The sequence below is a fragment of the Piliocolobus tephrosceles genome, chromosome 15 (assembly GCF_002776525.5).
Source record: "Piliocolobus tephrosceles isolate RC106 chromosome 15, ASM277652v3, whole genome shotgun sequence".
Classification (NCBI taxonomy): domain Eukaryota; kingdom Metazoa; phylum Chordata; class Mammalia; order Primates; family Cercopithecidae; genus Piliocolobus; species Piliocolobus tephrosceles.
The window spans coordinates 107,088,247-107,102,499 of NC_045448.1; the positions used below are offsets into that span (position 1 = coordinate 107,088,247).

Consider the following 14,253-nt stretch of genomic DNA (forward strand, 5'->3'; position numbering starts at 1 on the left):
CTCAAAAAAAAAAAAAAAAGAAGTAGCTGATTCCTGAGCAGAAGATGGCGCTGCCCAGACAAGGCGGTGGGGCACTCACCTTGATGTACTGCAAGTCCACGAGGGCCCGAACGCTGAAGTCAGAGATGTACTGGCCCAGGACAGAGCTGCCGAACTGGTTGCTGCTGCCTGCCAAGGTTGATGCAGTTGAGATGTCCGTGCGGTCTGGGTAACTGAGGGAGGCTGAGCGGCTGAGTGGGGTGGGGTGGGCTGGGGAACGGTCTGCAGGGAGAGCAGAAGTTGTCATGCCAAAGGCCACTCTGGTGCCCACTTTCACCCTCCTGTCTGACCTCATCCCATGGAAGCCCAGGGACACCCCACCCAGGAATAGGAAGTCATTCTTAGGGACAAACAGAAGCATGTAGAAGTCTGACTGCAAAAGGTCTGACTTCATTAAAGCAAATGAATTAGTTTGTTTAGAACTGTTGTGCAACAAGTATTAAAAAGTCTACCAAAACAAATCAACCAAACAGAAAATAAAAACCACAGACACAGAAAGTTTATGGCTACAGAATCTCTTGTTTCCCATAACAACCAACCAGTCAAGGCAACACAATGATCACCCTAGCAGGACAGACAAACTGCCATCCTTAGGCTGGGCACAGTGGTTCACATTTGTAATCCCAGCACTTTGGGAGGCTGAGGCAGGAGGATCACCTGAGGTCAGGAGTTGGAGACCAGGCTGGCCAACATGGTGAAACCCTGTCTCTACTGAAAATACAGAAATTGGCCAGGCTGGCCGGGTGCGGTGCCTCAAGCCTGTAATCCCAGCACTTAGGGAGGCCGAGACGGGCGGATCACGAGGTCAGGAGATCGAGACCATCCTGGCTAACACGGTGAAACCCTGTCTCTACTAAAAAATACAAAAAAAAACTAGCCGGGCGAGGTGGCGCACGCCTGTAGTCCCAGCTACTCGGGAGGCTGAGGCAGGAGAATGGCGTAAATCCAGGAGGCGGAGCTTGCAGTGAGCCGAAATCTGGCCACTGCACTCCAGCCTGGGCAACAGAGCAAGACTCCATCTCAAAAAAAAAAAAAAAGAAAAATAAAAAAAAAGAAATTGGCCAGGCGTGGTGGCAAACACCTGTAATCCCAGCTTCTTGGGAGGCTGAGGCAGGAGAATTGCTTGAACCTGGGAGGGATGTTTTAGCGAGCCAAGCTCGCACCACTGCACTCCAGCTTGGGTGACAGAGCGAGACTCTGTCTCAAAACAAACAAGCAGACTGCCATCCTTGTCTCAATACCAGTTTATATCAAGTGACATAAACTGCATACTTTTAAATTAAAAAATGCATTGAAAGGAAGAATGTATAGTTTGCACTCTCTCATTGTGAATACACACCCCACACATAAGATGCCCTGTCACACCTTTTTTTTTTTTTGAGACAGTCTCGCTCTGTCACCCAGGCTGGAGTGCAGTGTCATGATCTTGGCTCACTGCAACCTCCGCCTCCCAGGTTCAAGTGATTCTACTGCCTTAGCCTCCCGAGTAGCTGGAATTACAGGGGCCCACCACCATGCCTGGATTATTGTTTTTTCTTTCTTTCCTTTTTTTTTTTTTTTTTGAGACGGAGTCTTGCTCTGTCACCCAGGCGCATGCCACCATGCCCGGCTAATGTTTTTTGTATTTTTAGTAGAGATGGGGTTTCACTGTTAGCCAGGATGGTCTCGATCTCCTGACTGCCTGTGATCCAGCTGCCTCAACCTCCCAAAGTGCTGGAATTACAGATGTGAGCCACTACACCCTGCCAGCCCTGTCACCTCTTAAAATGCTCTTATCGGGGGCTGGGCGAGGTGGTTCACATCTGTAAGCACTTTAGGAGGCCGATGTGGGGAGATTGGATTGCTTCAGCCTGAGTTCAAGACCAGCCTGGGCAACACAGCAAAATCCCATCTCTACAAAAAAGACAAAAATTAGCCAGGCGTGGTGGCTCTTGCCTGTGGCCCCAGCTCCTCAGGTGGCTGGGCTGGGAGGGTCACCTGAGCCTGGGAGGCAGAGATGGTAATGAGCCGAGATTACACCACTACACTCTGTCCCCCCCCCCCCCCGCCTCCGCCCCCAAGAAAAGAAAATGCTTTTATGGAGTCAAAAGTGTGTTTTGCATGTAACCTACTCAGCATGAAACACAGCCCTGCCCACTTCCACCTGCCACCCAGCCAGCCTGGCCGGTGGGGGTGGCAGGCACTTCTCCCCTCTCATGACGCAGAGTTGTAGCAATCTCCAAAAAGGAAGAACTGGGTTCTTATTTTGAAAAACAAACTGCTTGTTCAAATGATATACGTTACTGTATATCATTAACTTGTTTTTGAGAACGCTTAGGAAACCGTGAGATGCACAAAGAAGTTAATTGTGAAGGCATGCAGGATCGTTTTAAACCAACAGGAAGCCGACTAAGCTGATTCGCTTTGTTAACTACTAAGTTACTAAGTTAGCCATTCTAACAAATTGCCAAGTGAAAAGAACAAACATACTGGATCTAGTGACTCAATGACCAATACAATTTTTAACTAAGTGAGACTAAACTGAGTAATACTCTATCTTTGTGCTTAAGCTTTAATTTTTATTTATAGTTTCTCCGGAAACTGGCCATTCTATGATGAGGTTGTGGTATTCCAATGAAGGAACAGGAAATATTTTGGTGGATCATTAGAGGATCATGTGCAAGCATCTAACAAGTAACACCTCTGATTAGGTTCTAGGAAAAGCAGAAATACTAGGGGTATTACTTAATAGTTCACATTAGCTATCTGAATGATGGAATGCTTTTAATTTTAATGCTTCCTAACACTCTAGAAACAGGAATTTTATTTTTAAAATAAACTATTTTCTTTTCAAACTGAATTTATTTTATTATTTTTTAAAGGGTCTCGCTATGTTACCTAGGCTGGTCTCAAACTCCTGGGCTCAAGCGATCCTCCTGCCTCGGCCTCCCAAAGTGCTAGGATTACAGAAATGAGCCACCAAGCCTGGCCAAGAAACTGAATTTAAAACCAACACAAATTAGTGACATGGGCTGAGTGTGATGGCTCACACCCATAATCCCAGCACTTTGGGAGGCCAAGGCAGGCGGATTACCTGATGTCAGGTGTTTAAGACCAGCCTGGCCAATATGGCAAAACCTTGTCTCTACTAAAAATACAAAATTTGGCCAGGCGCAGTGGCTCACGCCTATAACCCCAGCAGGTTGGGAGGCCGAGGCGGGTAGATCATGAGGTCAGGAGTTCAAAACCAGCCTGGCCAACATGGTGAAAACTCATCTCTACTAAAGATACAAAAAATTAGCCAGGGGTGGTGGTGCATCCAGCTACTCGAGAGGCTGAGGCAGGAAAGTCGCTTGAACCCGGGAGGTGGAGGTTGCAGGGAGCCAAAATCGCGCCATTGCACTCCAGCCTGGGCAACAGGGCCAAGACTCCACTTCAAAAAAAAAAAAAATTAGCCGGGAGTGGTGGCGCACACCCGTAGTCCCAGCTACTTGGGAAGCTGAGGCAGGAGAATCACTTGAACCCAGGAAATGGAGGTTGCAGTGAGCCAAGATCACACCACTGCACTCCAGCCTGGGCATTGCAAGACACCATATCAAAAAAAAAAAATTAGTGACGTGACCTATTAAGATTAGAGGTCTGGTCAGGTGCAGCGGTTCACGCCTGTAATCCCAGTGCTTTGAGAGGCTGAGGTGGGGGGAGTCTAGGAGTTTGAGACCAGCCTGGACAACATAGTGAGACCCCCATCTCTACAAAAAGTTAAAAAAAAAAAAAAAAATTTGCCCAGCATGGTGGCACCTGTCTGTAGTCCCAGCTACTTGGGAGGCTGAGGTGGGAGGGTTGCTTGAGCCTGTGAGGTTGAGGCTGCAGTGAGTTATGACTGCACCACTGTTTGCTCTCCAGCCTGGGTGACAGAGAAACAACGTGTCTCTTAACACAAACAAACAAAAAAAACCGAGGTCCTAGAAAAAATTCGCCAAAATCCATTTTGTCTCTGAGTGATGAAATTGTGATGCTTTTTAATTTTTTCAAGACTTTTTTCTGGCCGGGCACGGTGGCTCAAGCCTGTAATCCCAGCACTTTGGGAGGCCGAGACGGGCGGATCACAAGGTCAGGAGATCAAGACCACCCTGGCTAACACGGTGAAACCCCGTCTCTACTAAAAATACAAAAAACTAGCCGAGCGAGATGGTGGGCGCCTGTAGTCCCAGCTACTTGGGAGGCTGAGGCAGGAGAATGGCGTAAACCCGGGAGGCGGAGTTTGCAGTGAGCTGAGACCCGGCCACTGCACTCCAGCCGGGGAGACAGAGGGTAGCTTATTCGGAAAAAAAAAAAAAAAAAAATAGACTTTTTTCTATTTTCCCAATAAGCTACCTTACTTTTATGAGTAAAACAAAAACTACAAGGTTTTGACCTGGTAATTTTATTGTTGAAAGGATATCCTAATGACATAACCTTAAACACAGGGAAAGCTTTTTGCTTTTTTGCGTAAAAAAGTTTATATCATGGTATTATTTATAATAAAGACCCCCAGGAATATACATGAAGTGGAGAATTAATCAATGAGCGCACACCTGCTCTCAGGATTCAAATCACGGGTGCATCACCTCCCGGACATCCATGAAACCAGAGTGAGCCCAGAGGAGGGGAGGGAGGCTGAGGTCACACTGGGGAGGTTTGAAAGGGACAGGGAGTAACTGCTTCTAAGTTACCTTTCCATCTACTGATTTATTTATTAAACAGAGGGCTAAAATAGCAGACTATACCTTGGAACAGTTCAGACAGAAGAAGGCCCAGCTGTACAAATGTAAAATGGAAATCCCTGGGCTGAGGTGATGGGTTTTTAGGGCTGTTGGGGTGTGAGGAGCTGAAAGATGCTAGTGCTGCTCCTAATGGGCACAGGCCACACTTGGCACGACCAGCACTGTCCTGTGCCCTCTGCGGCCTGGGTGCACACGGGAATCCCAGCAAGCCTCAAGCTGAATGAGTCTGACCCTATTCCCACCGACTCCCCAGACAGGCGTCAGGAGCGTGACATGTCCGAGGCCAGAAGTAGCATATGGCAGTGGCCTTTCCTGAAAGACTTTCTGGTTGGAACACTACATTTTCATTAGAATCAGGAAAAAAACAGAAATAATAATAATTGAGCTCTAACGCAACATTTTACATCAATTCTCTCACGTACTCTCCTGATAACTCTTAAGAAGGGGGTCCATGCATTGTTCCCATTTCACAGAGGGGAAAGCAGGGACAGAGACGAGTGTTTAGCCAGCAACTATGGAGGTGGCTCTTGAGTGGGCAGTCTGACCCAGGGCCATGCCCCTCATGGCCTCGCAGCTGCCTACTGGGCCAGCAGCTGAACGGGAAGCAAAGCTTATGAAGAAAGTTGGAAAGTCTTTTAGAGAAAGCTGATGAGATGACAAGTCACCCTGCCACGGTGTGTGGGTGGCCTGGAACAGGAAGTGCTTACCCGCTGGGGTGCATCTCCTCTTGGCTGTGGAGGGCAGCAGGCTGGCCGGCACTCACTTGGCGGGGCCAGGAGCAACCCTCCACTCCCAGCTTATCCTCTGTGTGTGTGTGTGTGTGTGTGTGGGTGTGTGTTTCTGTGTGTGGTATCTCTGTGTGTGTCTGTGGATGTGTGTATCTGTGTGTGGTATCTGTGCGTGTCTGTGTTTGTGTGTCTATGGGCGTATGTGTGTATATATACCTGTGTCTGTGTGTATGCCTATGGGTGGGTGTTTCTGTGTGTGTCTGTATGTCCATGGGTGTGTGTTTGTCTCTGTGTGTGTGTTTCTGTGTGTGTATGTGTATCCTGGTGTGTCTATGGGTGTGTGTCTAAGGGTCTGTGTATCTGCGTGTGTGTTTCTGTGTGGGGTGTCTCTATGTTTATGGGTGTCTGTAGTATCTCTGTGTCTCTGTGTGTGTGTCTATGGGTGTGTGTCTCTGTGTGGTATCTGTGTGTGTCTGTGGGTGTGTGTGGTATCTCACTGTGTGTCTCTGTGTATGTGTGTCTGTGGGTGTGTATATCTGTGTGTGGTATCTCTGTATGTGTGTCTGTGGGTGTGTATATCTGCATGTGTCTCTGTGTATGTGTGTCTATGGGTGTGTGATCTCAAGGACTAAGAGACTTTTGGGGGCCCCTTCTAGAGCTGAGGCAGCAAAGCTGCCCAGAAATTGGACCCCAGCCAAGCAGAGCCACTGAGGTCTGAGCCACTGAGGTCGGGCAGCCGACACTGAACAGGCGGGCGCCCGGGTCCCTGTGGGGAGGTTAATGCAGCTGCAGTGTGCAGGCTCAGGCAGCAGGTGGCAGCGTGACCCTCAGCCATGCCACGTTACCTGTGAGCCAGCAGAGCAGGGAGTTCCGCTTGCCAGGCGGACACCCGACCTGGACTGAAGGCACTGGAGCAAAAGAGAAGGTCAGTGATGGGCACAGTCAGGAGACAGGACACGGAGCCACAGGCACAGGACAGAGGCAGACCTGACGGGGCCAGGCTGCTTTGGGCAGAGACGGGCCCAGTGGAGAAAGGGATGTGGCTCTGATGGGAAGGGTGCTCAGGGCACAGCAATGAGCCCTGGGCGGAGATGGGCAGAAGCTGGCTGAGTATGCCCAGTCATCTCCCCTCCCTTCTGGCCACACTAAGTGGGAACAGAGAGACTACGGGTGGAGGGACAGAGCCTGGGCCCTGACCAGGCCTCTGAGGCTTCATTGCACAAGCAGTGCCTGGGGGAAGCCTCCCGTGCCTGCCCGCCCTTCTGAACGAGATTTCCCCAAGCTGAACAGAGAACAGCTGCTCTTGGAGGCACAGGAAGTGCTCCCCAGGCCTCAGGCATCTGGCAGGGTCCGCCTGCTCAGAGCCTCTCTCTGGGGCCCTGTCTGTCCCCTGCCCAGGGAGCCTGCCATGCCCCACTCATCTGGTGAAGGGGCCGACGACATGGTGGATAAGCTGAGCTGGGTGTCAATATTCATGGGTGCCCTACCCCATTCCCCTCAGGGTCCTTTTTGTCAAAGGACAATGAGAGGCACAGCACAGAGCTTCTCTGGGAACTGCAGCACGTACCCCACTGGCGTGGCCTGTTCTCCAGCACCAAAGTGGACTCTCTCTCTACCCTGCAGCAACCTCGCCCCAGGACCGAAGGCTGGAGAGGAGCAAGGAGATGAGCTGGCGAGACCTGGGCCTGCAGGGCCTTGTCTGCGGGGCTCTGCGGGGAAAGCCTGAGCCTCTCAGCACCGGAGAGGGCACTGGGGCGGCCAGAGCGGCGCGTCCCCAGACCTTCCATCACACCTCATGGGGGGTGCCCAGTCTCCCTTCTGTCTGTCCCCAAGGCCCTTTATTCCATCAGAGCTGACCTCTAACCAAAACCCAGTAGCCGCGTCCCTCGGAAAGCCAAACCCTTCTGTAGTCTGGCCTGGCAAACAGGCCCTCGCCTGGCTCCTGACCTCAGGCACTTTGGACGCCCAGACTCCCCTCCTGTCCTCAGGAGCAGGGCCCGGGGCCTTCCTGCCCACAGGCCTCCTCCTCAGGCAGACTGGTCTCCTCACCACCTCTGCACATGCCCTCCGCTGCCTCCCGGCCTTTGCTCTAAAATCCCTCTCTCCTCTCTTCCCCTCCAGTTTCTGGACCCCATCCAAAGGGGCAGCTCCATCTGCTCCTCCATACCAGCCGCTCCGGGCCCTGGCGGCTCCCACCTCACAAGCCTCCCTCTGCCCCAGCCAACTGGCTATGAGCTCGCGGGCCCACGCTCAGTTCTGGTGTCTGTCCATGGCTCCCCAGCTGCAGGGGGGCCAGAGTGCAGCACAGACCCTGCCCAACAACTCACCGGAGGGGACCGAGGTCAGGGCCATAGTCCCATAGTAGGAAAAGGCGCCCGTCTCAAACTTCATGTTCTCCTTCCCTGCCTCCACTTCCACCTTCCCCTGAAAAAACACAGGGCTGGGGTTAGAGACAGAGTGAGGGAGGAAAGAAAGGATGAAGCAGGAGGGGGAGTGAGGAACAAAGGATGGTGGGGCAGGAGGAAGGGCCGGTACTGGAGCACTGGAGAGCTCAGGGGCCTGACCTGTGAGATGAAGGGAGAGCACAGCCACGTGGGGCAGGCGGGGCTCGAGGGCAGGTGGCAGTCTCCCCAGGCCGGGAAGCCATGCACCTCCGCAGCAGGTGGGAAAGAGGGCCCGAGGGGTGCTGCGGTGCCAGGGGGAGCAGGCGGCAGGCCCAGGGCTGAGTGGGCTCACCTGCAGGATGAGGATGAAGTAGTCGGCCGGCTTATTTCGGGTGTACAGGTAATGACGGGCGTAGTACTTATTATGCTCATCAAACTTGAGTTCCTGAATGACATCCGGGTACTTGAGCAGCCGCAGCAGGATCTTCTCTGATATCAGGGAGGGGCTAAACTGGGGGACCTCTGTAGGAGGACAGAGAGGAGACCTTACACCGGGCTGGCCAGGTGGCCCTAAAGCTCGATCACCGCTGTGCATCCACCCCAACCACAGTAGCCACGCTGTGATCAGACTCCCTCCCTGCTCGGCCGGCCCTCAGTTCTGCACCTCCCCAGGGAGGGAGCACGCTTGGCTTCTGACTGGTTGGACCCGAGGCTGCCTGCCTGCCTGCCCGGGCTTGAACAGTGGCTCCTACAAGAACAGCACGTGACCTTAGGCAAATTACATAACCCGCATCTCAGTTTCCTCATCTGTAATATGGGGGTAAAAGCTTCACAGGGTGGTTGTGAGGGCGAATGGGATAGCACATGGACAGCGCTTAGTATATGTGACTATAATTATTGCATCAGCAGCAATATCCCACAGGAAAAATAATGGAGAGGGAATTACCATCCCTTTAGCAAGTAAGGGGTGGGAAGGAAGATGAATTGGGTGGGGTGGAGGAGGGGACAGAGCGGGCAGAACAGAACCTGTCACCCAAGTCCCCAACAGAGCTTTGAATCAGGGCTGAAAAGAGAGAAATGTCTCTGAACTAGAGGTGAATTCCTGCAGGAACCAGCACACGTCTGCAGAGGGGAGGGCTGGAGAGATGAGAGCAGAGCTGGATGCAAGCTCCTCAGAGTGGGTGAGCGCACGAGGGGTTCAGCCGCACCCAGCAGGCCTGCAGAAGGGGAAGGATCCCTTCTTCCCATTCCACAAGCCCTGACGGGCCTGGCCAGCCTAGGGGCCCACCTCAGCGGTTATTTTCTTTTTTGTTGTTTTTGAGACAGAATCTTGTTCTGTGGCCCAGGCTGAGTGCAGTGGTGCATTCAGAACTCACTGCAGCTTCAAACTCCTGGGCTCAAGCGGTCCTCCCACCTCAGCCTCCTGAGTAGCTGGGACCACAGGCATGCAACTGTCCCATCTCACAGCCTCCTGAGTAGCTGGGACTACAGGAGGGCACCACCATGTCTGGCTTTTGTATTTTTTGTAGAGATGGGGGTCTTGCCATGTTGCTCAGGCTGGTCTCGAACTCCTGGGCTCATGCAATCCTCCTGCCTTGGCCTCCCAAACTGCTGGGATTACAGGTGTGAGCCATAGTGCCTAGTCATTATTTCCCAAACTATTAACTGTAATAACTGGGATGCTTCCTAAGTTTGCAGTAGCCGCCCATTAATGGCACACGAATCGCAGGGAGATCCCCGGGGGTGGAGGAGGCACCTGGCCCCTTCCGGGGGTGGCTGTGTTGTCTCTGCACCCCTCACCTGCTGCAGCCCTCGTCCTATGGGGGTAAGTAGCCAGAGACCCAGGACTTCTCCCCCCCGTGACCGTATTTTCACCAAGACCGGAAGGTCCTCCTCACGCTCCTACCTGTGGCTAGGAAGCGATGAGCAGCCAGGAGGAGCTGCGGGGAGATTTTCACTTTGAGCTCATTGTCCGTATCCTTGAAGGCGGAGAAGTCGCGCTTGTTCTTCTCAGACACCCGCTTCCGGCTTCGGTTGTCAGCTGCCGGAGGAAGAGCGTGGAACTGAGAACACAGACCCCGGAGGACTCAGGAAGAGACCCGCCCCGCAGCTCCTGCTCTCCAGCCCCTAGTCCCACGCAGGAGCAGCGGGCTCTGGCTGGCAGCGTCCCGGGGAGACGCCAAGGCACAGAGGCCAAGGGTGAAGGCAGCCTCCGGGCAATGCTCTCAGTAACCTGCTCCCTGCTCACCACGGCCAGTGCAGCGCACCTGGCCACCGGGCCTCGGGATGCTAGGCCTCCTGTGTCCTGCACTATGGCCCTTCCAGCTAGGGACACCAGGTTTCCATCCAAGCAGGGAAGGGGTCCTGAGCCCTGTGGAGGGCTGGACTCACTGTACATGTCGGACTCATCCAGGATCTCCGACTTGATGATCTCCTCGATCACGTCCTCCAGGGTGACCAGGCCCAGGACCTCGTAGAAGGGGTCGCCCTCACCCTCGTTGTTCACCTTCTGCACGATGGCCAGGTGGGACTTCCCTGCGGGACAAAGAAGCAGGTCAGACAAGAGTCCAGAGGCCAGTCATGAGACTCCCTCAACCAAAACATTAACTCTAGATGTAGGGTCATAAGTCACCAGGATGGGGTCGTGGTGGTTTTTCTCTTTTGCAACTTTCCTGACATTTCTACTACAAACAGACATGGCTTTTATGAAAAGGAAAACTGAAAGTAATTTTTAAAAGCATTTCGTTAAGGACCGCTTTTTTGTTTTTCTCTTTTTTTGTGGGGGAAGGACAGGGTCTAGCTCTGTTACCCAGGCTGGAGTGCAGTGGCACAATCATAGCTCACTGCAGCCTCCAACTTCTGGGCTCAAGAGATCCTCCCACCTCAGCCTTCCGAGTAGCTGAGACCACAGGTGTGCTCCCCCATGCCCGGCTAACTCTTTTATTTTTTGTAGAGATGGGTCTCACTATGTTGCTCTGCCTGGTCTCAAACTCCTGGCTCAAGCAGTCCTCCCATCTCAGCCTCCCAACGTGCTGGGGATACAGGCATGAGCCACCATGCCAGGCCAGGACTACTCGTTTAAATAGGATAAAAATGAGGGCCGGGCATGGTGGTTCAAGCCTGTAATCCCAGCACTTTGGGAGGCCGAGGCGGGCGCATCATGAGGTCAGGAGACCGAGACCATCCTGGTTAACATAGTGAAACCCCGTCTCTACTAAAAAAAAAAAATACAAACATTAGCCGGGTGTGGTGGCGGGTGCCTATAGTCCCAGCTACTTGGGAGGCTGAGGCACGAGAATGGCATGAACCTGGGAAGTGGAGCTTGCAGTGAGCCGAGATCGTGTCACTGAACTCCAGCCTGGGTGACAGTGTAAGACTCCATCTCAAAATAAATAAATAAATAAAAATAAATAAATAGGATGAAAATGGCAACACTGGGAGTGGTGGCTCACACCTGTAATCCCAGCACCTTGCGGGGCTGAAGCAGGCAGATTGCTTGAGGCCAGGAGTTTGAGACCAGCCTGGCCAACATGGTGAAACCCCATCTCTACTAAAAATACAAAAATTAGCCAGGCAAGGTAGTACACACCTATAGTCTCGGCTACTCAGGAGGCTAAGGCAGGAGAATGGCTTGAACCCAGGAGGCAGAGGTTGCAGCGAGCCGAGATCACGCCACTGCACTCCAGTCTAGGCAACAGAGCAAGACTCTGTCACAAAAAAAGACCCTTCCTGGTGCCACTTACCGGGGCTTCTGGGACTCTTGGGGAGGGGAAAGACCCAAACTGACAAAGGCACAGAGAGGCCAAGCACTGTGATTAGGTGGGGTAGAGACTACAATCAGAGAGGGGCCATCCCCTCAACCCAAAGTGAGGGAAGGAGGCTGAGATGGGGCAGGACCCTCCACAGAAACCTTATGGGGTGGTGGGTCTTCCAAGACCCGTTTTTGAAGGCCACACCCTGCTCTTATGGCCCCAGCCCCAGCGAGTGGCAACAGGGGCCAGCCAAGAAGGGCTGGGTCCACAGTCTAGGTGGAACGAATCCTGTGTGCCGTGCCCTGCACGCAGGAACACAGGTTTGGAGCAGCCTAGGAAGAAAGGCCCCCAGAAATCTGGGAAGGTCAAGTCAGGTCTTCTGCGTGGCTTCCCCTTAACAATCCAAGGGCCTCGCTCTGGGGACTGAAGAACTCATCCTAAATACCCTCGGTGGAGGATGCTTTCCAGGTCTTTAGGGCCACAGAAAATCCCCCAGCCCAGGATGGGCTATCAGAACTTCTAAGGGCCTCTTAGGCAGAACAGAGAGAATGCAAGGTCTCATGACTAAAGTGAAAACTCTCACAATACACCCCACGTGATGGGCCCGAGTACTGCATTGTGAAAGTTCTTCACACACATGCCAGGGGCAATGATACATGTATTTCCCACTACAGGTTCTGGTCGAAAAACGTTTAGCGCATTGCTAGACACAGCCGTGGCTGGACTCAACTGAAAATTCCCCAGTATCGGCTGGGCGCGGTGGCTCACGCCTGTAATCCCAGCACTTTGGGAGGCCGAGGTGTGCGGATCACGAAGTCAGGAGATTGAGACCATCCAGGCTAACACAGTGAAACCCTGTCTCTACTAAAAATACAAAGAAAAATTAGCCGAGTGTCGTGGCGGGCGCCTGTACTCCCAGCTAGTCGGGAGGCTGAGGCAGGAGAATGGCGTGACCCTGGGAGGCCGAGCCTGCAGTGAGCCGAGATTGCACCATTGCACTCCAGCCTGGGAGACGACAAGACTCTGCCTCAAAAAAAAAAGAAAATTCCCCAATATCTTTCTAGAGATGAGCCAGCAAGTTCATGAGATCTGTGAGGCCCCCAGCAGGGCAGCAGCGGGCCAGGCCAGGACCCCGGGGTCCGCCCCAGGCCTCTGTGCCTGCTGGAGGCTGTCCATACAGGAGTGCCCTCAAGAAAGACAGTGCCTGGAAGGGCCTGGGCATCCAGCTAAACGATGTCACCACATGGGGATGGGAATTAAAGCACGGCAGCTTTGACAGGCTGAGTATCCCTTATTCCTCACTGGGGAGCAGAAATGTTTCAGATTTCTGATTTTTTTGGATTTTGGAATATTTGCAGAATACACACCATTGAGCACCCCAAATCTGAAAATCTGAAGTACACAATGCTCCAGTGAGCATTTCTTTTGAGCATCATGTTAGTACTCAAAAAGTTTTGGATTTTGGAGCATTTGGGGTTTTGGATTTTTGGATTCGGGATGCCCAACCTGTACCCCCTTTCAGAAGGGCACCCTCTAAAAAGTCTGGTAATGCCCAGTCATGGCGGAGGATGGGGAAGACAAACAGGCCTTCACACGTATCTGGTTGGTGGCCAGGTAAAAGGGTACAACATTTCACGGGGCCAGTTGGTCAGGATGTCACAAAATCAAGGGTTCCTAACCTTGGACTTGGAAGGTCCACTTCTAGGAACTTACCCTAGGGAGAGGCAACCCTCACAAAAGACACAAGAGAAGGGGGCTCTTGGCAACATTCTTTTTAACAGCCCGAAACCAGAAACAACCTAAAGAAATAGCAGCAGGGCACAGGGACTCAACAGGGGCCACAGCCACTCAAGGGAGAACATAGCGGAGGTGGATGAATGAAGTGCGGAACGAAATCCAACATATGCTATTAGTGAAAGAGCAAGTCACAGAATGTTCCTGCCTGCACAGAAACAAAGTGGGTGTGTAGGCTTCAACTGCCCTGGAAGTGTCCGGAAGCAATAAGAGTGGTCACCTTTGAGGGTATTTGGAGTTTGGGAAGGAGGCTATTATGCCTCTCTATATACCCTTCTATACTGTTATATTTGATGGGCAGATTTTGCTTTTATAATTTAAAAACAAAACAGACCAAATTACGGGGGAAAACAAAATTAAGGAGAAGAAAGGGAAACTGGTGAGAGTCTCTAGGGTGGACAAGGGCCATCTGTGCCTTCCAGTGCCAGAGAGCGAGCCCCAGGGAATGGGGGTGCGTCCTTTGACAAGGTTCAGTGAGCAGAACCTTGTTCAGACCCCCAAAGTCAGAAAACAACCTCCCCACTACATTCACATCCCTACTTACTCCACAGGCTCAGACCAAATCCTGACCAATGAAAGGCTGGTGGCCTCTCTATTTTTTTTGAGATGGAGTCTTGGGGCCGGGCGTGGTGGCTCAAGCCTGTAATCCCAGCACTTTGGGAGGCCGAGACGGGTGGATCACGAGGTCAGGAGATCGAGACCATCCTGGCTAACACGGTGAAACCCCGTCTCTACTAAAAAATACAAAAAACTAGCCGGGCGAGGTGGTGGCGCCTGTAGTCCCAGCTACTCGGGAGGCTGAGGCAGGAGAATG

General features: G+C 52.4%; 1 protein-coding gene across 1 annotated transcript in view; it reads right to left on the reverse strand.

The window, feature by feature from the left end:
* CNNM4 (cyclin and CBS domain divalent metal cation transport mediator 4) overlaps nt 1-14,253 on the reverse strand; it is a 47,912-nt gene that overhangs the window by 3,433 nt on the left and 30,226 nt on the right. Inside the window, exons 2-6 of the mRNA XM_023211463.3 lie at nt 10,285-10,428; nt 9,800-9,934; nt 8,246-8,415; nt 7,837-7,933; nt 80-261 (exon numbers count right to left, since the gene is read on the reverse strand). Coding sequence (XP_023067231.1) covers nt 80-261; nt 7,837-7,933; nt 8,246-8,415; nt 9,800-9,934; nt 10,285-10,428 — 728 coding nt within the window. The remainder of the gene's footprint in view (nt 1-79; nt 262-7,836; nt 7,934-8,245; nt 8,416-9,799; nt 9,935-10,284; nt 10,429-14,253) is intronic.